The following is a 26,002-nucleotide window of genomic DNA, read 5'->3' as shown; positions in this document are numbered from 1 at the left end:
AGCCTTAGTGCTCAAAATGTATACACCTGTATTTGGAAGTGATAGTCACATTAGGATATACGGAAACATAGTTACATTTTCTAAACAATAACTCGTACATGTGTGCGACGGATAGTTATGATCATCATATACTCTTACTTTGTAAAATTAAAGAAAATGGGTGTTGGTGATCATGGGGGCGTGCGGGTTGGTAGGAATCATTGGCTAAAATAACTGGAAAAAATAGTAATTAAGGGGGTTAAATAATTTTGAATGGGGGCCATGAAAAGTGTAAAAAAAGAAGATGGTGGAGGAGAAGGTGCATGGTGGTAACTGGCAAGTGACAGAAGATTGGGCATATACTGTAAGAAATAAGCAGGCAGATGGAACAAATAAACAGAAACATTGGGGGAAAAAAAAGGCAATAACGTGTTCCAATAATAACCATTAAAATTGTATCCCTCTTTTTAGAGCAATGTATTAAGGTGTCTCTTCAATGGGTGCACAAATGCAAATGCTCCCAGTTTCTGAGGCACCACCCCTTAAAATTAAGGACCCTCCCTCCCCTTGCTGCCCTCCTCTGCTTCTGCCTGCCACCACTTTGTAACTAGCACTTATCTCTGTGCACAACCTCCCATTTATTATTTTTTCTCCCTTGTTTGACAGTCTGCATTTCACTCTTCTCAAAAGCTCCAGTTTTCTTGTATTTTTCTGTTATTTGACAATTATTTCCATTGAAATACAAACAATCCCCCCTCCCCCACCTTCTACTCTTTTTTTAAAATTTTTTCAATGAAAAATGTCAGATTTTTTTTTTATATAAATCTCCATTAAGTTGCACTATAGTGCTACAGTGGTCAGTGATTCTGCTGATCATAAACATCAGAAAAATATTTGTGAGGTTGAGATGAACTCGGAAATTACTTTTCTGTATTTTTTTCTAGAAAAGAAAGTGGGGTTAGATGATTACAATATACAAGTGATAGAAACAGACAAGGATGTACTGCAGTAAGGCAGAAGAGAAATAATTTTCTGAAGCTAGAAATTTTTTTGGGAACAAAAGTCTATGCAGCATATTGTTCATTTCCTAATTAGGGTTGTTGGAGACTTGGAGGGAGATTAACAAAGACTGAGTTTACAGTCTTACAGATATTATAAGCTACAAGTTGAGTGTGTCAAAATAATAATATTACATGGCCTAAAGGATGATTAAGGAGGAAATTATTGTACTTAAGACAGATAACCCCCTCTGTAAGATGACGAACACGTGACTTCTTGTAGTGTTGAACTTACTGACACCCTGATCTGAGGGAAACTCTTATGCAAGTTGATGGTTGGTTTAAGTGCAGGATACGGTCATGCTTACAGCACGATGATCGTCTGTTCTTCTCCACCTATTCTAGTTTAAGTAGTCTAGTTCGTGATTAAATCTTGTTTAATGTTTTTTTCTAATCACATGTTAGCAATAACAAGTCACATGAAATGATTCTGCAAGCAGGGACACTGAGACCATCACAAAACAGGATTGTACAGTTAACGGATATGATCTAAGGAATCGATTCCATAATTCCTGAAGCGAAAGGTAGAATATGATAATGAAGAACATTCCCTTGATAAAAATATCAAATAATGTGCTAAATCCTGGAGCATGAAACAAGGGGTCTCCATCAAAGTTTCAAAATACGTAGAATTTAACATTTCAAGGATTCCCCACCACTTGGGCATATATTTCAACTTACATTCATGCATGAATTTTAAGCAAAACACTGCTGAAGATTCCAGCACCAAGAGAGAATAATGAAAAGGACATCACAAAAAATGTAGGGTAAAATGACATTTTTATCATACAAGAATAAATCCTAAACCAACAACAGCACATCTTGGTTGGCAAAGATGTTGAAATGGGGGAGCAATACTTCCCCGTATCCAACAGCATATGCTGCTGCTGCTTTTCTTACAACGATAAGTCGTCAATAAAGATAACTAAAAGAACATGGCTCGTTCTTTTTTTTCAAAGTGATTCTCCATTAGATGCTGGAAAAACTTGACCTATACAACAACCAATAGCAACAGTTGTACCAAGTGAAGATCCATTGTTTGTCTCGGCCATTTAAAGTGATGGGTCTTATTGTGCTAGAACTTACTCCTCTCCTAGTGGTATAACATGCATATCATGTCACTTTAACCTCCAGTATCCTGTCTATGTTTACGGTGTGTACCTCCATAAATACCCAAAATGATCCTCCGCAGTTAAAAATATATAAATAGGCAACATAATTATTGCTGAGTCTTTATGAATGTTTTCTTCCTAAAATGTTGTCTATATCTCAAAGCAAAGAGTGGCTGGAATCTTTAATTTTATCCATAACCTACTGAAAAGTTGTGTAGGGCTCATGGGCACACAAGTATAGTGGACGGCCTAGTGATTCCTTTTCCGTCACTGCATAATACTGTGGTATGCCCTCACCAACAACTCTTTCTGGCTCATGCATTTATCCTTTTACATACCGAAACATAGAGAAAGATCTTACCTCTATAAATGGCACCTACAACACTGCTCCCAACAGTGCATCAAGCAGAAATGTTTTCATTTTCCCATTTCTTTGCTTTTTTAAAAGTTACTTTTGTGATAGATTTTCTTTATTTTTTGCAAATACTCGATAATGTCTAGGATGTGTTTGATTGGACGAAATCAATTTCCTCCATATTTCTTATCCAGTAGCATTTTACCAAATCCTCTCAATTAAGAAAACATTGATTCTATTAGCAGAAAGGCGCTGATATCTTCCTCACTGTACCTAATCCTTATTATACCCACTTCCCCTCCAAAAGGGACCTGTGAGATATAAACAGATACAAAATGCAAAGTAATTCAAATTGCTTCCTGAACAAAAATAGAACTTCTGTGAGTAGAAACTTCAGTTTCCGATTGAAATAAACAAATTCGAAACAATTTTACCAGAAAACTATGTTCCAAACAGCACCTCAAAGAAAATACAGATTGAATTAGAAAATAAGTGAAACTGGAAAGCCAGTAAGGACTGCCTCTCTTTAATCTGAACAATAAAGTTCAGAGAATTGAAAAAAAAAAGGTTCAAAGAAATCAGTGCATTGATTCTTCATTCTATGTCATATATGAACACAACAATACCAAAAACAAAAAGCAATATAAAATCACTAATCTTAGCAACATGACGTGCCTTGCGTAACATTGGTTCCTATATCATACGCATGCAGCCACACTTGTGCAGCATACACAAATATCAAAGGTAGGTTTTAAAACTCTATGAATGCTTTGAGGTGTTATCCGCAAGGACGGTCCTATTTGATGTTATGAGCCTACATCTGAATGTATAAAATGCAACATGAAAATAAAAAAGATTCCATTCTTTGAACACCAATCAAACAGACATCTGATAAATAATGCAAAGCTGCAAACCCAATTATGTGTTGCATTGGTAATAACTGAACCATTTTCGAGTGGAACATGTTCTTATTTTATAATAAAATAAATGGAGGTATCACTATGTACAAATCTCATGATTCACAGTTTGCCATTCATATGCATGAATAGCTATACAAAATCGAAACACTGAAATACCTCATACATGCATCACACGAACTTTGGTTTTCTCAGTTCTTGATCGAGGCAGAACTAATATGGCCATGAGTCCACTAGCAAAGGCAGCAACTCCCGCTATAGCTATGGCTGGTGAGTTTCCCCCACCAAACAATTGATCCCATGGCCCACTTCCCAATGACACAATCACCTGCATGTTCACCAGAGCATTTATTAAGGCACAAAGTTTGACCATGAAACTTACATGGAAGCTCCAAAAAGAAAAAGAAAAAGCTAGAAATTCAAAGATCTTATAGCAATATTTTCTGTTGACAAAAGCCAATAGAGCACAAGATCTAGAATGTCAACAACAAAAGTTTCTCTAGAAGTCTACAACATCAAAGAGAAAAAAAAAATAGTTCAAACTAATTAAGAATAGCAACGTTATGGCACCAACAGGGAATTTTAATTTTCAATTGATATGATGCACCAAATAACATTATGAAACACAAAACAGGTGCTGTTAATCATACGAGAAATTTGCAATGAAGAATGGGGATAAATTTTCAGATTTAAAAAAGGTAATCAAAAAGTGAAACGGAATCGTACACACAAAGCTTTAAATCAAAAGGAGCTTATGACTAGTTGAAGCATCAGACTTAGTCCATCACCCCATTGGCGTTCCATCATTGTCAACTAATGATATGGATCTAAGATCCTTAGGCCTTCTTTTATTTTTATTTTTGTAAATTTAGCTTTTTAATTTTAGTGTTAGATGGATGAAACATTAAAGTGGATTGTTGAAAAATCCTAACATCAATTTTCATAAGCACGCAACTAGAAAATCCTGTAAACTATAGACGTTACACACCCCTATTATGATGCCTAACTGAATAAAACTCCTAACTCAACCATGCCTTAGATTTCTACTTAGTAAGTAGTGGTGATTTAAACCAGTTCATTTACCACCCTTTTAACACTTAATGGATACTCCACCTTCAATTCCATGATGCATACTCTCCTATCATACGGGAAGGATATCATAAAAGTAAAGAACATGCAATGATCATAGGTGTAATATCCCGACATTATAAGTTCCCACTGAAAACAAAAACCAATGCTAGTTTGCACACCCAAAGTCCGCACAAATAATCTATATGGCCTAGGAAGATCTTTGGTAGGAAATTTCTTCTTTCTTATTTTCCCCTTGATTAGGTCCATTCTCATTTCTTTAACTTTCGTTTCCGTTCTCTCTACTCCCTTAAATTATCGTGGTCCCCAGTTTCTATCAACTCAATAAGCACTGCTATTTTTTTGTTCACTTGTATTGATCAAATCTCCTCTATTAAGGTGCACTCTCTTCACCTTGAAAATAAATAAGTGTATAAGTTCTGGTAAGTTCACAATCATGTCCTATAAGTTCCAATCATGTCATATAAGTTTTCTTCTTCAAGTTAACTCGTTTAAAATCAGGTGTTATTAAGTTTCGATCAGCTACTATCAGGTCATTTAGGATCGATCATTAATACAATAAGTTACAAGTCTAGGTGTTATAAGGTAAAGAGAACGCACCCTAATACTCTCCTAAATACAATGCGCCCCTGGAAACAAGAAGCTTTTAGCATCTTCTATCATTCATGAAAACTAGTGTATTAAAAACTCAATGGAATACTAAGACAATAAGGATCCTGCTGTGCTACAAGTGCCTTGCGCAGTCTCATTAGAGTGAGGCGCACTTAATAAAATATAAAAAATATGGTGAAAAACGATGTTTTGCGCCTTAAGTGTTCAGAATTAGAAATTATATTTGGTAATGAGCCTTCTTGTTGATTCCTTAAGTATCTCATACATATACCTATAAGTGGAGATTGTAGATTTGTGGTTGCTTACTAGCGACCACCCGACAATCATTATAAGCACCGCTTAGTGGGAATCATGGGGTGGTAGTCACTTGGCCTAGAAACTACCCAGTAGTTACCATGATCATGGATAATGTTACCCTATGATGGAGCTTGGGCTTGGAGGCTGTAACCAACTGACGGTTATTCCAAGATCCATGCGCTCCTAGAACAAGAAAGCATCCTCCTAAAATACACGAGTCTAGTATGTAGTTATAGAGATTGGAGTGTGAATAAGATCAACGTATCATTTGTAAGGGAAGAAAAAAATCCTCCAAGCCTTGTATTTGCTAAGCTTGTTCGGAGATCAATAAAGTTACACGTCTTGAAGTTATTGTTGCTTTCTTTGTTCGTCGAGTGGTCACTCGGGCATTCGAAAAACCGGAAGGTTGGACCAAAATGTTTTTTCAAAGACATCTTGACAACCTTACACTCGAACAAGAAAGAGAGGAATAACATGGACACGACAAGGAATAATACACACATTTATTAATCTTCGTACATGCTTAGCTCCACCAATGATACTTAGTCTATTAGTTCTGGGCACAAGGGGTGTTAACTTGACTATTCCCTAGCCAACTACTCCCTCGAATTACTCGCCCCAATTTCCTTATAAAGCCGTCCTAATTTACTTGCCTCGTTTCCATAAATGTCATGAATTTACTAACTTTATATAATTTCTCTGACTTAAAGGACCCACATGTATTTTTACTTTCTAAAAAGCTTTGACAAATTTTGTGGGAAAATAATGTCTCACCATTTACTAAACATAGTAAAGTAGTTTACTATTTATCACAATTCAAATTATGTGAATTATCTACTTTTGCGTGAGGAATGTGTGCTTAACCATTCCTATAATTAGCTATGCTGTTTTTATCATTGTTATGCTATTATAAATAGCTTAGTGTTTGTTTAGAATTAATTTTACTACAACAACATTGTATATTATTCTCACCTTATTTATTAACATTCCCATTTCATATTTGTGGAATTAATATTGCATCTTTCACTAGTATAATTTTATCATCTTTATTAATTTCTCTTAATCTTTTGTTGAATTTATTGCTTCCGCGCACTCTGAATCCTACAAATTGGTATCAGAGCTTTATATATTCAACTGGGATTTTTTTTTTTTAATCATGTCTACAAAATTTGATATTGAGAAGTTTGATGGTAAAATTAGTTTTGCCATATGGTGAATTCAAATGCAAGCCATTCTTACCCAGAATGGTTTAAAGAAGGCTTTGGATGGAAAGTCCAAAAAGTCATCCACTTTGACAGATGAACAATGGGATGATATGGATGAGAAAGCGTTGTCTGTAATTCAGTTATGTTTGTCTCGTGAGGTGTTACGTGAGGTCATGAGTGAAAAGTCCGCTGCAGATATTTGGGCTAAATTATGACCAAAAGCCTTGCAAACAAACTTCGCCTCAAGGAAAGACTCTTTACACTCAAAATGGCAGAAGGTACTCCTATTCAAACTCACCTTGATGAGTTTAATTCTATTATTGTTGATTTGGAGAACTTGGATGTCAAAATTGATGATGAGGATAAAGCCGTTTTACTTATTATTTCATTACCACTCTCATATCGACACTTTAAGGAAATAATGTTATACGGAAATTATGTTACATTATTCTTTAAAGATGTCAAGTCTCACCTATTATCAAAAGAAAAATTTGATACTGATATAAATACAGAACATTCGGGTGAAGGCTTGGTTGTTAGAGGAAGAAGTTTTGAAAAAGGTAGTACAAGTAAAACAGGTTTAAATCAAAATCTAGAGATACCAAATCTAAATTTTGCCGTTATTGCAAGAAAAAGGGACACGAAATATGTGATTGCTATAAATTGAAAAATAAGCAAGAAAAAGAACAAAAGGGTAAACAACCCGAAACTCACGCTGAAGCTAGTGTTGTTGAGTCCGGGTCAGATGGGGATTTATTATTAGCGGCTGACTCCGAACAAAGATTTAGAAATGAATGGATTCTTGATTCTGGTTGTACATTTCACATGTCACCGAATAGAGACTGGTTTACCACCTATGAACCAGTTGATGGTGGTCTTGTTTTGATGGGCAATGATGCCCAATGCAAGGTTGTTGGTAAAGGTACGATCAAAATTAAGACAAATGATGGCATTACTAGAACTTTGACCGGTGTTAGACACGTTCCCGATTTGAAACGAAATCTTATTTCTTTAGGCACCCTTGAATCACTTGGGTGTAGGTACTCAGCTGAAGGTGGAGTGCTTAAAGTGTCCAAAGGTGCTCTTGTTATACTAAAGGCAAATCGATCTGGTAGTTTATATGTGCTGCAGGGATTTACTATTACAGGATCTGCAACTACTGCCTCATCCGATAATGATAATACAAAGTTGTGGCATTTGAGATTGGGCCACATGAGTGAAAAAGGAATGCATGTCCTTAACAAAAGAGGATTCCTTGGCAATCATTGTACTGGTAAGGTTGGTTTTTGCGAGCATTGTATTTTTGGCAAGCACAAAAGAGTTAGCTTTTCAAAAGGCGTTCACCGAACTAAAGGTACATTAGATTATATTCATTCGGACCTTTGGGGTCCTTCACAAGTTCCTTCCACAGGAGGACGTCATTATATGTTGACCATTATTGATGATTTCTCAAGAAAACTTTGGGTCTATTTTCTTAAGTATAAAAGTGAGGTATTTTCAACTTTCAAGGATTGGAAATCTTTAATTGAAAATCAAACTGGTAAGAAATTAAAAGGCTAAGAACAGAAAATGGTCTTGAATTCTGTTTAAATGAGTTTATAGGTTCTGCAAGAAAGAAGGTATTGCAAGACATCATACCATTCCAGGTACTCCACAACAAAATGGAGTTGCAGAACGAATGAACAGAACTATTTTGGAGAGAGTTCGTTGTATGCTCTCTCATTCTAGCTTGAAAAAGGGATTTTGGGCTGAAGTGGCAAACACGGCAAGCTATTTGATAAACCGCTCCCCAAATAGTTCACTTGATGGTAATATTCTAGAAGGAGTTTGGTCAGGTAATCCTGTTGATTATTCTAATCTTAGAATATTTGGTTGTACTGCTTATTCACACGTTAGCGAGGGGAAATTCGAACCTCGTGCTAAAAAGTGCATATTTTTAGGTTATGGTTCAGGGGTTAAAGGTTATCGTTTACATGACCCTGAGTCTCGTAAAACCTTTTATAGTAGGAACATAACATTTAATGAAAATGAAATGTTATCTTCTAGAGAAGAAAATTGTGTTTCTCCTACCATTACAGATTCTGAAAATATCGGAGATAAGGTGGAGTTTGAGGTCCCATCCTCAAAATCAGAGGAAGATGTCCCTACTTTCTTAGCTCAACCTGATTGCGATGATAATATTGTTACGACTGAAAATATGAGTCCACAACGTCTACCACAAAGACGAGGTTTACCAGATCCATGGTCTATGGCTCAAAATCTGCCCGATCAAAGACCAAGAAGACAAAATCAAAGATATATTGGTCAAAGTGCTAATATTGCTTATGCTTTGGTTGCTGCACAAGAAATTGATGACTCCAATGAGCCTAAAAATTATTATGAGGCTATATCTCGTGCAGATTCAGCAAATTGGATTGCAGCGATGCAAGAAGAAGTTGAAAGTCTTCATAAAAATGAGTCTTTTATATAATTATTACTCTATGTTGATGATATGTTGATTGCTGCCCAAGATAAATCTTTAGTCAGCAAGTTAAAGACTCAATTGAGTAGTGAATTTGATATGAAGGACTTAGGTCCTGCCAAGAAAATTCTTGGAATGGAGATAAGCAGGGATCGTCAGGCTGGAAAACTCTTTTTATCACAGAAAAATTATATCGTGAAGATGCTTGACAAGTTCAATTTGAAAGACAGTAAACCTGTTAATACTCCTAATTGCTGCTCATTTCAAATTGTCCTCTGAACAATGTCCACAAACAGACGAAGACAAAAGGCGCATGATTCATGTTCCTTATTCTAATGCAGTTGGAAGTTTAATGTACGCCATGGTGTGTACTCGACCAGATTTGGCTTATGCAGTAAGTGTTGTTAGTCGATTCATGCACAATCCAGGCAAACAACATTGGGAAGCTGTAAAATGGATACTTCGATATCTTAAGGGTTCTTGTGATATTGGTTTGATATTTGATAAAGGAAGAGCTGATCCCGGTGGTGTAGTTGGTTATGTGGATGCTGACTATGGTGGTGATTTAGATCGGAGAAGATCACTCTCATCTTATATTTTTACACTTTGTGGCTCTGCTATTAGTTGGTATTCTTCACTTCAAGCTATTGCGGCTTTGTCTACAACTGAAGCAGAATATATTGCTGCCGCTGAAGGTATGAAAGAGGCTATATGGCTCTGAGGTTTGGTGTATGAACTTGGTTTACAACAAGATATTCTTGTCGTGTTTTGAGACAGTCAAAGTGTTGTCCACTTGACTAAGACTAGTAAACATCATTCAAAGACCAAGCATATTGATATCAAGCACCATTTCATAAAAGAAATTGTTGCCACAGGAGAATTAGTTGTCGAAAAGATTCATACAAGCGATAATCCTGCTGATATGCTTACCAAACCACTTCCCACAGCTAAGTTTGATCATTGCCTTAACTTAGCTGGAATCACCCGGTGATATGGCGAGCCAAGGTGGAGATTTGTGGGAAAATAATGTCTCACCATTTACTAAACATAGTAAAGTAGTTTACTATTTATCACAATTCACATTATGTGAATTATCTACTTTTGCGTGAGGAATGTGTGCTTAACCATTCCTATAATTAGCTATGCTGTTTTTATCATTGTTATGCTATTATAAATAGCTTAGTGTTTGTTTGGAATTAATTTTACTACAACAACAAACATTGTATATTATTCTCACCTTATTTATTAACATTCCCATTTCATATTTGTGGAATTAATATTGCATCTTTCGCTAGTATAATTTTATCATCTTTATTAATTTCTCTTAATCTTTGGTTGAATTTATTGCTTCCGCGCACTCTGAATCCTACACATTTCCCACTAATTATTATTACTCCCCCTGTCCCTTAATTCTCGCCCCGGTTTGACCGACACAGAGATTTAGGCAATTTAATTGACTTAATAATTTCTTAGGTGGTAGTTGATAGTGGGACATTTTTTTTTTAATATAGGTAGTGGGGAAATGTGTCAAACTTTGGAGTGGAAATGTAGGTGGGTCTTTGATTAAGTGAGAGAAATGATATAATATTAGTAAACTTATATCAATTATAGAAACAGGATGAGTATTAAGGGAGGGTTTCATAAGGAAAACGGGGCAAATATTAAGGAACAGGGGGAGTAAAATAATATTCCACTATCAACTACCACCTAATTAAATATGAAGCCAATTATATTGTCTAAAACCATGTGACAGTCAAAGCGAGGCGCGTAAGTCGGGACGGATGGAGTAGTTGTGTATGAAATAATAGTCTTTATTCCCTAATTATCACTTACGTTGCACGGGATTAGGGGCGGACACCAATTTTTTTTTTTAAGTTCAGAAAGCATACAATGTGAAAAAAAAAAAAGTCTTCTTGGCTACCAAAAGTCTGAGTCATGGTGAAAGACACGTGCAGCAATGGCAATGTAGTTGTAGTTTAGACTCAGTTTTCATGAAATACCCCACGGTTTTCAATTACTCCCTCCGTCCCTTAATACTCGCACCGGTTTGACCGGTGCGGAGTTTAAGACACTTGAATTGACTTATTAATTTAATGGGTGTTAGTTGATAGTGAAATATTTTTTTAATATAGTTAGTGGGAAATGTGTAAGCGATGGAGAGTGGTGAGTGGGGTATGTGAATTTTTAAATGATTTTTTGTAGGGAGTAGTGGTGTAGATGGTTAGTAGGTAAGTGTGAGAAATAATATAATATTGGTAAAAATTTCCATTTATAGAAGCGGTGCAAGTATTAAGGGACGACCCGTAAAGGAAAGCGGTTCGAGTATTAAGGGACGGAGGGAGTAATTCATGAAATACCCATCAAGTGTTCAAAATTCACCAATTGCCCTAAGTTCCAAATATCCTTCCTACTAATAGAAGTCTAACTCCATTGACATTATCCCCTAATTAAATTTTTTTCTTATCTTTTTTCTCTCCCCTTCCCTTCTCTTTAGCTTCCACGGTAGCTTGAACACCATGGTCGTTCTTTCTCTTTCCTCAGCACTTATCAATGGCAACCGCCCCTCTCCCTCCTCCTAGGTTGCATTGAAACGGCTACGGGAACGGGTACTGGGACGGGTACGGGGACGGAAAACGGCAAACTCAAAATTGCAAAAAAAAGGGTACGACATGGATTCGGCAAAAAATCAAAATATTAAAAAAACTCAGAATAAAAAAATATTCACCTACTGTGTTCAATGTATAAAATAAATAAAATAAATACATGAATAACCAAAAAAATATAAATAAAGAAAAATAAATACATGAATTACCAAAAAAATTATAAATAAACAAAAAAAAACAAAGAAATCTAATGCAGCCCCAAAAAGGATAACATCTGTCCATAAATAAAGGAATCTTTCTCCCTTTAAAAAGGACAAAACAACCTAGCTGTACATTCTACAGTAAATAAAAGAAAAATAAAATAGTAAAGGGAATGGGCCTTGAAGTCCTTAATCACGCCGGTCTTCTTCGTCTTCTTCCGCCAGTCTTCTTCATCTTCTTCACGCCAGTTTTCTCTTCCACCGCCATTGTTAAAATAAAAAGCCATCTTCTTCCTTAATCAACCGGTGACGAGGGGTTGCAACGGCCGACAAGATCTTGACTGCTGGTTGCTACGACCGCGGCGAGATGAGAGATCTTGAAAACCCTAAAATGTGAATTTGGCCTCAAAAATATCATAATACTTGTTGGGTACGTCCATTCGTATTCAAATACGTACCTATGCCATACCCGAGTTTACCTAAACCGTAGCCATAAGCTACCCGCGTACCCGCCGGTTTGGATTCGTCATGGGTACATATCCCGGGCGTACCCGTACCGTATCCGTACCCGGTACAGGAAACGGTACCCAGGAGCCGTACCTGTACCTGGGCTTCATAGCCCTCCTCAATACAACAACATAGATCTCCCCGTACAATGACATCCTCCATGCCAACCTCTAACAGCATCGACAACCGCTCCCAGGATTACCAGATTCGCGGTTTGCTTCGGGTACGGGTTCGGGTTTTAGGTTTGCTTCGGGTACGGGTTCTTTTTCCCCGACTTTTTTTAAAAGATGTTCAAAATATCATATATTATAGAAATTTAAATTATGCTCAAATAACGTGTAATTCCATCTCAAATAAAAACCGTTAACATAATTTGTTTCTCCGGACCTTCAAGAGCTCAAACTAGGGCTTCGGGTCGCTAGAGAACCCGATCCAGTACGGACAAACCATATTTTTTGACAACCCTAGCCATCAAATAAACCCCAAAATTCGGTGACTCCCTTAGACCCTTCCCAAGAGTGCATTGGCGAGCAAGAAAAGGAAAATTGCAGCGACGAGCAAGAGGAGGTAGCAGGGGTTCGCGAGGATGGAGGAGAGAGAAAAAATATTTTCAATTTAGAGGAGTATTGGAAAAGGGAACAAAGTTGTATTTGCTTATTTTTGTATTTTATGGATTTACAGCAAAACTTAAATGAAATAAATCAGAGAAGTAGGCAACGATGATTTGTATTAGCTCAATCAAGAGTAATTAAACAAATTACAAACCTCCTCACTTTAGAGAGGTGAGAATTCTCTCCTCATACTACTCTTAACAATTTAGCACTGCCTTTCTCTTATTATTACATTGCCTTATATAGCAAAAGCGTAACTAACTTCCTGACGATAAGGACTGATATTGTCTTGCCCTTGCCTCTTCTTTTGTTGTAGGTGTGTATGAGAGGGGTCTAGTTCGATTCCTTGCATTACCTTCCTCCCAAACTGCCACCTTGTACTCAAGGTGGAACTTAGGTAACCTTGTGAGGTAACCTTGTGAGTCAGAAAGTGTAGTCTTCACAAGTAGCTTTGACCATTTGATCACCACCTCTGTGTGGACTTGGGTGGGGAGCCGCACATCAGGCACAACTTCAGGCTGCACCTCCATAACCGAATAATTGTTCTGGAATTGAGGGAGAAACCAGCACATCCCCTACTGCTGCCTTCAATTGTGAGACATGGAAAGCACATCCCCTACTATTGCCTTCAATTGTGAGACATAGAAGACAAGGTGGATCTCCTTGCCGTTGGAGGTAACCACTTCAAATGGACCATAGATTCTGGGAGCTAGCTTTTCTGACATTCTGGTTGCCAAGGAGTGTTGTCTGTGAAGTCACAAATACACAAAATCTCCGATCTGAAATTCTATTTCCCTTCTCTAGGAATCCTCTAAAGCTTTGGGGCATGTCAAACACCTGCTAGACTATCCAACACAAACGTGGGTTCACCTCCCTCCAATCTGTCCTTCACGCACTCTCCCTCTAACATATATAAATCCACCACAAATCCACCCCCTTCCTTCCTCAAAGTTCTAATCATTGCCTTCAAAGAGATGAGAGTTCCAACCAAGGAGGGGTTTCCCCTTAGAGTCACGGTCTCCCCCTGACTTTGAAAGGTAAGGGTTTGTGTTTTCCAGTTTATGATCATGGTTCCCAAATTTTCTAATCACTGTATGCCCAAAATATGTCGGAATTGCCCAAGGTGAATGGAAGAAAATCCTCCACAACTTCGACTTCTGGGAAAGACAACTTAACTCCCTTGCATTCACCTTCAGCCCGCACTGCCTCCTCTGTTCCGAATGATACATCGAAGGATTCGATGGCAATACAGTTACACCCGATTTTTTAACGGCCTCGAGAGAAATAAAATTATGGGTGGCTCCTGGGTCCACCATCACTACCACCTCTTGGCCGTTAATAATTCCCACCATCTTAATGGTTTTTGGATCCGAAATCCCCATCACAAAATTCAAAGAAATATGGGGTTATGTTTCCGACAAACTGTACTTGTTGTCGATCTCCTGCATTCTCATCTCCCTTATTTACATTTGTGCCCGATCACCCATTTCTCATCACAACGAAAGCATAGCCCCTTCTTTTTATTCTGCCATTCTTTATCACTCAACGTTCTTATCTCTCCAAAGGGTTTAGGTTTGCACTGATTGTACGTCGGAGTAGTTGGGTTTGAAGGGCTGCAAGTGTTTAGGCTTGTGTTTGAGTTGGGTTTAGAATTGTCAAATAAGGTTGGCTCCCTTATGAGGAGTTGAGTTTGGCCCACTACTTTGTTTAACACTGCTAGCTCCATGGCTTGATCCAACGATCTGGGGCTATGTAACCGGAGCTTCGTTTTAATTTCTGGATTTAATCCACTCATAAATTGGCCAAAGGGCCACCTCCTCATATTCTCCATTCAATGGTGCCAACAACTGCACAAAACGACGCCTATATTCCATCAGGCCCACTACTCATGGAGAGATCCAGCGGCGTTAAGGCGAAATCGACACAGCAACATCGACTTCATCTCATCCCATGAACGCAAGGGATGCCGTTCATTCTCATATTGGAACCAGAGAAGAGTGTCTCCGTCAAGCGCCACCTCGGCTGCTTCCAGCTGGTCCTCTTCGCTTAACCTATAAAATCGAAAATATCGCTATGCTCATCCACCCATCTGGGTTGTCTCCGTCAAACGTGGGACTAGATCCAGCTTCTTATGCCTCCATGATCCTCCCTAATAATTGTTCAGCCCACTAAATGCACTACCGGTTTCTACGTCATCACCATTAGTCATTAAGGATATTTTGTGTGTTTGTTAAGATTTTGAGGGTATTTGGTGAATTTTGTAAACTTGAAGGGCATTTCATTAATTAATTGAAAACTAAAGGATATTTCACGAAAAACCGTTTGGACTAAAAGAAATTTTAGTCGACTTGTTAAAGAGAGATTTTATTTTAGGTTTGAAATAGAGTTTTTGTACAGTATTTTAGACGGAAATTGTTCTTTTTTTTCCACGTTGGATATATTAAGTTATTTGTTTTCTTGATTTATTAGTTTGTTGGTTTCGGTTAGTTATCTTGATTATTAACATAAAATAAACCATATTTATTCCCCCATCTACTGAAACCTTTCAAGCCAAGACCAACGGAATAGTAAATAAGAATTCCTTTTTTGGCACAGCTGTTTACGGCATATTCTAAGCAAAGAACATCAAGGCTTGTATTAGATGGAGTACTTATAACTTTTTTGAATATGGTGTATGCATTAGTTTTATCAAAGGAAAACAAACATACTAGCAGATTAGGAAGAAAAAGAGTGACATGTGTCTTAGAAGTAATACATAAAGACATTTGTGATCCTTTCCCAACAACTTCTTGGACTAGTGAGCAATATTTTATAAAGTTGATGGTGGATTAATCTCAATTTTGTTCTTAGTTTTAAAAAGCGCGAAGCGCACAAGGGCCCTGGAACCTAGGCACAAAGCGCAAAGCAAAAGCGCACGCTTTTCGTAGATGAAGCTCACCGTCAGTGCCAAAAACCTTTACAATCATTTCTAGAACATATTTGTACTTAAAACAACATGATACTTATATTATAAATTCACAAATTAACATAGGGAAGCATAATTCATTACTAGACACCAAACCGAAATACCTCTAAGAGGCTAAAGTACTACCCAAGATTGAGTAAGTGACAAGGTCACAAAAGTCACAACCAACATAAAACAAGTAAGTAGAAAGACTAGAAAAAGGAAAAAGAAAAGCAAACCGGTTCTTCAAGCTTATAATCGCCCCTAAGCTGAAGAATCTGGGGAGAAGGCCGGAGAAATCCGGCAAGAAGTGATGAGAGAAATCCCACGAGAAGGTGGGGCGGATGCTTGCCGGAGAAAACCTCACAATTCTCACTAGGGTAAATAGTGGAAATATTTTCTCTTTCACTTCCTCGTAGAAAATAAGTCACGTGCTTTTTTTAAAAAAAAAACAAACATGTGATACTTTAAAAAAGAAGGAAAAGTCACATGGTTTATTAACTTTTTAAATGCTGAGCTCAGATTATAGGAAGCCCACGCCTCCATTGCCCTTCGCTTCCCCAGAAGCGCTTGGAAGCGCGTTGTAGTTGCGTTGCTTCTGCAAGACGCTTCTGGGATCTCATCGCTTTAAGCGCGCTTTCTAAAACTAAGATTTTGTTACCTGTATTGTTACATTGTTACCTATATGTGATTCATGACAAATGCCATGCACGGGATTCGTTCAAATCTTTAATGGCTGAAGGGGAAAAAAGACTGAAAAAGTAACGTGGTGGTGAATAGTAGGAAATAAATAGATACGTATATAATTTTTATTTTTATTTTGAAGGAAAAAATGACACATCCCGGACCGTTTGCTAATTTAGCAGAGGAATGTTACATCTTCTCTAATCATTCCAGGAAATCTGTAACTGAATGGTGCTTCTGAATGAAGAAATAGAACATTAAAGGATATGGTAAGAAACCTGATTAGTCATACTACCTTACCAGATTGACTCCTGAACTCTGTTACTAAAGTTAAGTCCTTATGGGTACAAGTTCTATACTTCTATGATCATGCTAATAATTCAGTGGTCTGAGGTTTCAACATTGAAAAAAAAGAATTAACTATTAAGTTTACAACACTGTTAGTCTGCTACACTTATGATCCCTCATTTGGTAATGAATGTTCTTTTATACAAAATTGAGGATGAATACTCCATTGCCTTTTATGTCAAATAAATAAGACCAATAAAATAACAGGGGTTAGAAACTGACCTGAGGGATGACAATCGCAAGATTTAGCACACCCATTGATAATCCTGCAACAAGGAATTATAAGCACATGCAGTTGCGGTAAAGAGAAAAATAAGATAATATACAGCAAAATTTACCCTGGCCAAGACCCAAAGACTCAATCCTGGAAGAAATCAGTGCATAGGGGACACTATAAGTGACCTGCAATCAGAAAGAAAAAATTATCCCTCAAAAAAAAAAGAAAGAAAAAATTAGATCAACTTACTGCACATTGGCCACATTGTTCAGAGGAAAAATCAATCTAAACTAATTCACAGCATAGATACTGTCAAGTGATGGAGAACCAATTTTAATGAGATTCTAATATACATGCAAATGTCCCTCGCTTGCTCCCTTCTTCAGATATCTACAGTAATTTTGTCTGCAATTTTTTTCCTTCTTTGATCGCTCCTGCTGTCAATATTTTTTTGTGATTCACTTATAACACCCTAAATATTTGATATTAAAGAAAATTTAATGCCACCTCTCCACACAAATATAGCAGGATCCACGTTCACCAGCAATAAACTCAGTTCCTAAGATGCAGACATATTCAGTTCATCACTCTGATAAACCTGATCTCCAAAAGACCACGTATATATTTCCCCACCACACCACCTTTATCATCCCCTTTGCCCCTTATTCCCATTTTATCGTTAACAAATTTTGCGCATAATTGTTAGAATTGAGCACAGTTAGTTCACTAGATTGTTCAACTAAAGATTTAATGTGTTTCATGCTCAAAGTCCATTATTATACTTCTTTTTGTGCACACCGCTGCACGCCCACACCCACACTGAGATATGTATAAAGAACTTTACTTACCGCCAGTGGCATACCCAGAATCGTGAAAACAACCACTGCTGCAATAACAGCTCCATTTGGGGGCCTCCCAGAACCAAAGGACTCTGTTTTGCTCACTACAAATGATATGACCAGCATTGCAACAAAACACAAGGACATAATAATATTTGAGATGCCCCATAAAATACCAGAACCCAACTTCCTGCAAAGCTTTTCCATCAACACCGAAGTTATACCCAGAATAACTGACTGCAACATTAGGCCAAGAGCACCGGTACTGACTCCTTGATGGTAAATTTTACCTTCATCTGGATTACCACCATAAACCTCACGACCCATCCAGTCCGTGTCAAAGAGAAGGAAGGGAAACCACCCGATCCAAGTCAGTGCGGTAACAGAAAGGATTAACCAAACTGCTCCAGGAAGAAATCTAAAGGTTCCAAATAGCTCCCAAAAGAAGGCCTCCTGATCATTGCTAGATGGTTGAGATCCTTCAGATATGTTGGTAACTTCATTACGAGAACTTAAAGGAACTTCGTGGGAAGCCGTGATGCTTATATATGTCGTTATTACTATAAATATAATGTCTATGAGGAAAGCTGACTTGAGATTGGCACAACTTTCCTTGCAGGCATGAGTGAGAGTGAATGGAAGAATAGTGTACCAGCTATTAAATGAGCCTGTGGCAAAGCCAAGGATATTTCCAATAGCCATAAACAAAGAGTAATATGCATTTGCCACTCTGTTCCTTCTGTGATCCTTTCCTAATACAAAATCAATATTACAAAGATAATCCATTAGCTTCTACACATATTCTTAATAACATCTACTTCAATTTATCAGTAAAAAAAAGGTAAAATTATTATAACTTATGGATCTTAAACAGAAGCCACACAAAGAAGGAAGTTAACAGCAAAAAACCAGAAACATTAAACTCAGACAACAGTTAATAGGGCTAGGTTTCTTATTCTTTGCATTTTAGTTTCATATTTTCATTCCTTCTTTTCTCTCCCTTTTGTCATCACTCTGTCATAGACTTTGAGAAAACAATTATGACTTCAAGATATAATTTCCATATGTAAGCCCAAAATGTGGAAGAAAGAGAAAGCGTGCAAATTTACTCATGAGCATGTTTTGTTCAAACATGATTTTGGATGCTCAATAGGATTGGGTTTGTTTTCCTCTTTATTTTTTGTTTCATATAAGTAATCCTCTTCGCCCTTCTTTCATCACTCTCTCACAGTGGCTGAAAATCAAGTTAAAAGATGATGAATCTAGTACATTACTCCAACTAGATATGTTCGTCATCTTCACCAATATAGGCCCAATAATGTCAATCATCCTAAGGTAATATCAATTTTATTACTATCTATCCTATATTACAACCTCCCTGGAGATTTCTACCTCTTTCATTTTAATACTTGATTGCAGAGATATGCAAAAAATATTTTCATGCAATTTATGTAAATGCATTAAACTAGTTAACACATGAAACCACATCCATTAAATGAACCCACATCCATTCTACGGCCTAGGAGGGCTAGAATAACTGAACTTCTAGTTTCTTTAGTTATGGGTCGCATCCTCCAATTTTCAATATTAAATATGATACATCAATGTATAAAAATGCTCAATGCGCACAAAGGCGATTGGGAACTCCTCAATACGCCTGATTAAAAGCGTATTTTTTAAAAACTACGATAATGTTAGAAGCGGGGTGGGAAAAACAAAGGCACTCAATATATATTATATAATCTCTTAATGTGTGTGTTCCAAAAATAAATTACATATTTCGTTTATATAATGCTATTGCAAACTAATAAAACAATGATATTCCTAATACTTCACTCATTCTCACATATTAATAGTTTTCCTTGATTTTCTCCTTCTCATGCAGCATATTGTCAAGTTTATCAAATTTTAAGACTCCCCCTTAAACTCGACTTACTCACTATACCAATTAACTTTTGCATCCTATTAAAATCTTTAAACTTCAGCGGTTTTGTAAAGATGTCAGCAATTTGATCCAATGACATTACAAATTTCAATTCAATTTCTCTATGAAATCTTGTGTCAATATGTTTGCTTCGGTCATGAAAGACTGGATTTTTCACCAAAGCAAGAGTTGACTTGTTATCAGTCATTATCACAGTGGGTTCTATTTGTAGTAGTTGAAGTTCAATAATCTACTTAGTCTTAGCCATATCGAAAGACATGCAGCAAAACCACAAATCGGTTGTTTCTTTGAACTCCATGAGACAACATTATTTTCTAGTAAAAACACAAATCCGGTTGTACTCTTTTGATCATCTATGTCTCCAACAAAATCATTATCACAATATCCCATAAGATTAAAATCTTATGAAGTTGAATATAACATTCCATGATCCGACGTGCCTTTCAAGTAGCGGAGAATTCTCGTTGCTGCTTTTAGATGTGAAACCTAAGGATTCTCCATAAAGCGACTTACTAGCCCAACAACAAATAAGATGTCTATTCGATTACAAGTTAAATATCTTAAACTTCCTACGACACTCTTGAATAAAGTTGGATTCACCTTCTCTCCATATGGATCATTCCTTGACAATTTCACCCCACATTCCATTGGAGTGATGACTGGATTGACATTCTAACATATTAATTTTCTTTAATACTCCTATTGATATGCTTCTTGTGAGATAAAGATTCCATCATCACTTTGTATGACTTCAATTCCCAAACAGTAGGACATGGGTCCCATATTCGTCATCTCAAATTCACGTGCCATTCCTTTCTTGAAATCTTCAAACATTTCAATACTACTTCCTGTGAATATTGTTGGTAATTATAATGCAATACGGACCCCTTTAACATGATAATGTTTGTGGGCCGTTTAAATGTTTGTCGTGGGTATTGGTTTTGGAGTATTTTTTCGGAGTTGCGGTTTACATCAGATTCCTTATAAATACTCCTTTATTTATTCCAGGAAATATACCCCGACACAGAGAAACGAAAAAACCCTAAAATATATTATCTTTGTCATTAATGTCAAATAGAGATCTGAGCAGTTCTTGAAGTAATTCCAGCTTTCCAATCGGGGTACAGAGTTGGAAGGTAGTTGTGTTACCCTTGGGGAGCCATCATCACTGAGAACCTTGTACCGGTGGTGGCGAAATATGCTTCTAGGGCAGGCGTAAAACCCATCACAACTTTTGAGATCAATTATTGAGTATTGTGTTCTTCCCTATTATTTTATTGTTAATTTTCATGCTTACAACCTATTATTTACAACAATCTAGAAGCGTATTTTGGTTGTTACCATAATTAACGATCGATTTTGTGACTTTTGTCTCGTATATTTATGTGATTTCGGTTGCGGCATAAATATTTATTCTTTTGATCTGCTTCCCATACTTTGGACTTGCCGCTAGCTATTGAGTTTTGATTTTGGTGGAATCTCTATGCTTGAATCTTATTGAAACCCAAACAGTTACTATAGCCAAGTCATGTTCGTCTTGCAAAAGTGTGGAAACTGAATCTACAAGATACGAATTGGACGGAGGTAAATAGTTGGGTGGCCGAGCTTTTTCACTCAATGATGATAATACTGTCTAGTGGTGTACTATGACAAAATTAAGTGGAGATATTGAGAGGGGTTGTCTATATCTTTTTTATGGTTATTCCTTATATCTCTGTCAATAATACAATTGAGAAGGTCTGGTGGGATCTTCATCAAATTTGAAGGAAAGTCAGTGAACTTCATGTCCTGATCCTATTAATCGGGAAATACAAATTTATATTATCTGTCGAAAATCTCATATTACATATTTATTTGATTATTGTAAATTAACAAATCAAGGTGCTTTCGTTGGGAGCTGAGGATAGATTTGGAGGGACTATTGTATTAAGGTAAAAGGGTTTGCAAGGTATTCAAGTGGATACAACCACAGTCTACTTCACGGCTTGGGTGTGGCCAAATCCTCTTGCCGCGGGTAGGTTGTGGCTCGTCTTATTGTGTCGCGAGTAAGTCGTGGAGTAGGCTGCCCCATGACGTATTTGTACGAGAATAAAAGCAGAAAGCACTCTACAAGCATGGGTTAAAATCATCGGTTGAGAATGATCAAGTTCGTATATCCGACCTTTGCATTCCAACAAGTTTGTGCGGAAAGAAGGGAGTTCCTTATTTTAATTCACCTTTGTAGAACTTTAATTTATTTACATAATTTATTTTATGTACTCTTTTGTGCAAAAGTGGACATTGTGAGGGTTAAAGCTAAAGTTCGAAGACTAACAAGTGTGTTAGTTGTGATTTTGTGCGTTGGACACTAACAAGGTTGTGCAGGTTCATTATACTTGGACGCGTAGCTAATGTGAATACCTGTTTGCAAAGCTAGCAATAAAAATGAGGATGCTCGTCTACTACTTTGGAGAGCACTATCAATAATGATAGTGTATCCATCATGATTGATGTCAGGGAAGTTTCTTATCTAAATTTATGTTGGCAAACTCTAACTTATTTACATAATATGTAGATATGTCCCCTCCTTTGATGTGTGGTACATTATTATCTGATACTTTGTTGGTCAATGTGGGGGTGTGAGTTAATGTTTGAGGCCAGTGGGCTAGTTTACTAGCTAGAAATGAGGAGTATGTTGGAAAACGAACACTTAAGCATTGGTATGAGTAGTTTTATTAAAATAAATTCATGCTATTGGTTTTTTATGAGCATACTTGATGCATATGTGTGTGTTCCTATATGTGGTTGGCTTTGATAGTGTTCATATGCCTTGTGTGAATCATATGTTGTTGCATGGTACACACGTTAGTGCTTTAAATGAAACTAAAGTTTCTATTTACTCAATTTAAGATAAAAGACAAACTGAGACAAATGAATCGGTAAAGGTACGTCCTAACTACATTTGAGTTTGTAGAGGCTTTTTGGTAAGTACCAATTCTTAATTGAGTGGCAATTATACTATTGTTTTATCCTAGCATATTGTGGAAATTTATCTAGAAATAGTTTTTCATAAATTGAATATGCTAACATGCTTGAAGTTCTAATATTGTGTGATTAATTCATGACTTGATGATGCTTGTGTTGTAAGCATACCTTATAGATAATCCTATATTGCATAGGTGGAGAGCGTGAAAGTGATCTTCATTGTTCACCAAAAGGTACAATGGGAAGAGGATCAAATAAAACGAGTAGGTTTGAGATGCCCATTGAGTCAATATGAATTTATGGCAATATCATTGGATCCTACAAGTCAAGATTCATACAATTAGAAAAGGCTATTGGATGATGACTCATTGTGGGGGTAAGTAATTTTATCGCATCTCTTTATACTGTCATTCACTAGTTACTGTATGTGTGAGTTGTCAGGTACAATGAGTTAATTGGCAAAGTGAGACACATTCGTGCAATTTAGACACGGAAAGATACAATTATTGGTGAACGTGATACCTTCTTTGAATATGTGAGATTAAAGAAAAATATTGTTTAAGTAAGGTCTTGGCACGAGTTGGTGTCAAACTAGTTACGAGGAAGGGTTTCTAAATCTATGTTGTGCTCAATTTCTACGGAAAACACTTGTTAGGATGAGCTTATGCTCTTAATAAATCTATATTCCAAATTTGGGTGGTTCTATGAGAGAACTTGATGGATTCACCTTTTTGTGTGAGGTTGAGTATTTTACTCTTAATGTATCTAGCCTTATGGTCCCCTAGAATGGGTGGTACTATAAGAAGCCTTGATAGTTACACCGCTTTATGATTGGGAAGGTTAATCCTTGTTGCTCTTATGAGTCCATAGTCCTATTGTGTGGATGGTTCTTATTATTGAACTTGATGGATTTAAGATTAAAGTATCTAGCCTCATTGACTTCACTTACTAAGTGATTTCATGAGAATGATACATTGTGTAATTCGTGAGGTTGAACAATATGTTCTTAATATATCCATAGCTCCTTTGAGTGGTCCTAATAAAACGGACTTGATGGATATACCGATGGGTAAGGTTGGACGTTTAAAGTTCTTAATGTCTTGGTATCCCTTTTGGGTGGTTTATGTGGTAAAATAGACTTGATGAGACAATTATGTGAGTAAGAGGGGATGACATTCTTCTATGAAAATCATGTTTGTTGTTTTTCTGATAATACTCACTAGAATCCAAGGGAATGTTGGCCTCGTATGACGTTTCATGCGGTCGCGGAAATTTTCAAGCTTCTAAAGGTGAAGCGTGTGGTGTTGGGTTTTTTCAATAGTCGTAGTGTTCAATCTTCGGATACTTTATTGGTTGTAGAATACCTCGCTCCACTAATGTGTTAGTTCAAGTCTTTAGACACTAACATTTATGCGCTAAACCTTTCATTTACTGCTCAGGTTTCAAGATCTCTTGTCTGTATGCATTAGCGGGGGATTGTTGGTAATTATAATGCAATACGGACCCCTTTAACATGATAATGTTTGTGGGCCCGTTTAAGTGTTTGTCGTGGGTATTGGTTTTGGAGTATTTTTTCGGAGTTGCGGTTTACACCAGATTCCTTATAAATACTCCTTTATTTATTCCAGGATATATACCCAGAGACACAGAGAAACGAAAAAAACCCTAAAATATATTATCTCTGTCATTAATGTCAGATAGAGATCTGAGCAGTTCTTGAAGTAATTCCAGCTTTCCAATCGGGGTGCAGAGTTGGAAGGTAGGTAGCTGTGTTACCCTTGGAGAGCAATCGTCACTGAGAACCTTGTACCAGTGGTGGCGAAATACGCTTCTAGGGCAGGCGTAAAATCCGTCACAGCTTTTGAGATCAATTATCGAGTATTGTGTTCTTCCCTATTATTTTATTGTTAATTTTCATGGTTACAACCCATTATTTACAACAATAAGATCATCCACATAGATGCATACATAGAAAATATCATTGTTTTTCTTCTTCACATACAGTGCACACTCGTGAATGCACCTTGAAAAACCATTTTCATGCAGGTACTTATCTAGCAAACTATTTCAGGCTCATGGTTCTTGCTTTAATCCATACAAAACTTTCTTCGGTCCAAGTACCTTACTTTCATGCCCCTTTACGACATAGCCCTCTGGTTGCTCATTGTACACCTCTTCCTCTAGAAATCCATTTAGAAAAGCAGATTTTACATCCATTTGATGAATCTTCCGTTGAAATTGTGTTGTTATTAAAATTAGCAACCTTACCGTCTCTAGTCGAGCAACTGGGGCGTATACCTCTTCGTAGTCAATGCCTTGCTTTTGCTTGTAACCTTTAGCAACAAGCCTTGCTTTGTATCTCTCTACATCACCCTTGGCATTCTTCTTGATTTTGAATATCCACTTGACTCCTATTGCCTTCTTTCCTTTTGGAAGTGTTGTCAATTCCTAGGTTTTATTTTTCTTGATGGCATAAATTTCTTCAGTCATTGCTTCATTCCTTTCTTTCTGTCTCTTTGCCTCATCAAAGCTCATTGGCTCAATATCAAAGAATAAACAAAATAGAGAAGTATTATCTTCTAGTCTTTCAGTCACTTCATAAAACTTCATAAAGATCAGAAAGACTTTTATATTTCTTTGGTCGTTAACTTGAACTATCCACTTGAATGCAATAAAGGTGATGACGTGTGAGGAGAAGGCGGTGGAGTAGCTGGAGCCTGGAGGAGTCTCCAACACATGGTTAACTGAATTTTCTTCCTCAAAATAAGGAAGAAAATTATAAGATTCTTCTTCTTCTTCCAATCCCATATCGCTTCTTCATCAAATTCTACATCTCTGTTAATTACCGAATTACCGACTTGTTCATGCTTGGATTAAACAACTTATAAGGGTGAGTTTATCCCAAGTCCTAAGGTGAGTCTCGAGTATAAGTCTTTGGATAATGTGGTAAAAGACTACAACAAGTCTTGAAGTTATTTTGAAAATCCAAGACTCACTTAAGACTCCACTTCTTCTCCAACCAAATCAAATTATACCATATCATCATACTTTATCC

The 26,002-nt window shown here is 36.9% G+C and overlaps 1 protein-coding gene across 1 annotated transcript in view; it reads right to left on the bottom strand.

Annotated features, from left to right (window-relative positions):
• Positions 1-3,345: 3,345 nt before the first annotated feature.
• The window catches only part of LOC110792284 (sucrose transport protein SUC4), a 34,187-nt gene continuing 11,530 nt past the window's right edge, over positions 3,346-26,002 (bottom strand). Inside the window, exons 2-5 of the mRNA XM_021997103.2 lie at positions 18,048-18,790; positions 17,321-17,384; positions 17,205-17,248; positions 3,346-3,749 (exon numbers count right to left, since the gene is read on the bottom strand). Of these exons, the coding sequence (XP_021852795.2) occupies positions 3,582-3,749; positions 17,205-17,248; positions 17,321-17,384; positions 18,048-18,790 (1,019 nt within the window). The 3' untranslated portion in view covers positions 3,346-3,581. The remainder of the gene's footprint in view (positions 3,750-17,204; positions 17,249-17,320; positions 17,385-18,047; positions 18,791-26,002) is intronic.

The sequence above is a fragment of the Spinacia oleracea genome, chromosome 6, assembly GCF_020520425.1.
Source record: "Spinacia oleracea cultivar Varoflay chromosome 6, BTI_SOV_V1, whole genome shotgun sequence".
In the NCBI taxonomy this organism is placed as follows: domain Eukaryota; kingdom Viridiplantae; phylum Streptophyta; class Magnoliopsida; order Caryophyllales; family Amaranthaceae; genus Spinacia; species Spinacia oleracea.
This window is presented reverse-complemented; position numbering and strand designations above follow the sequence as displayed.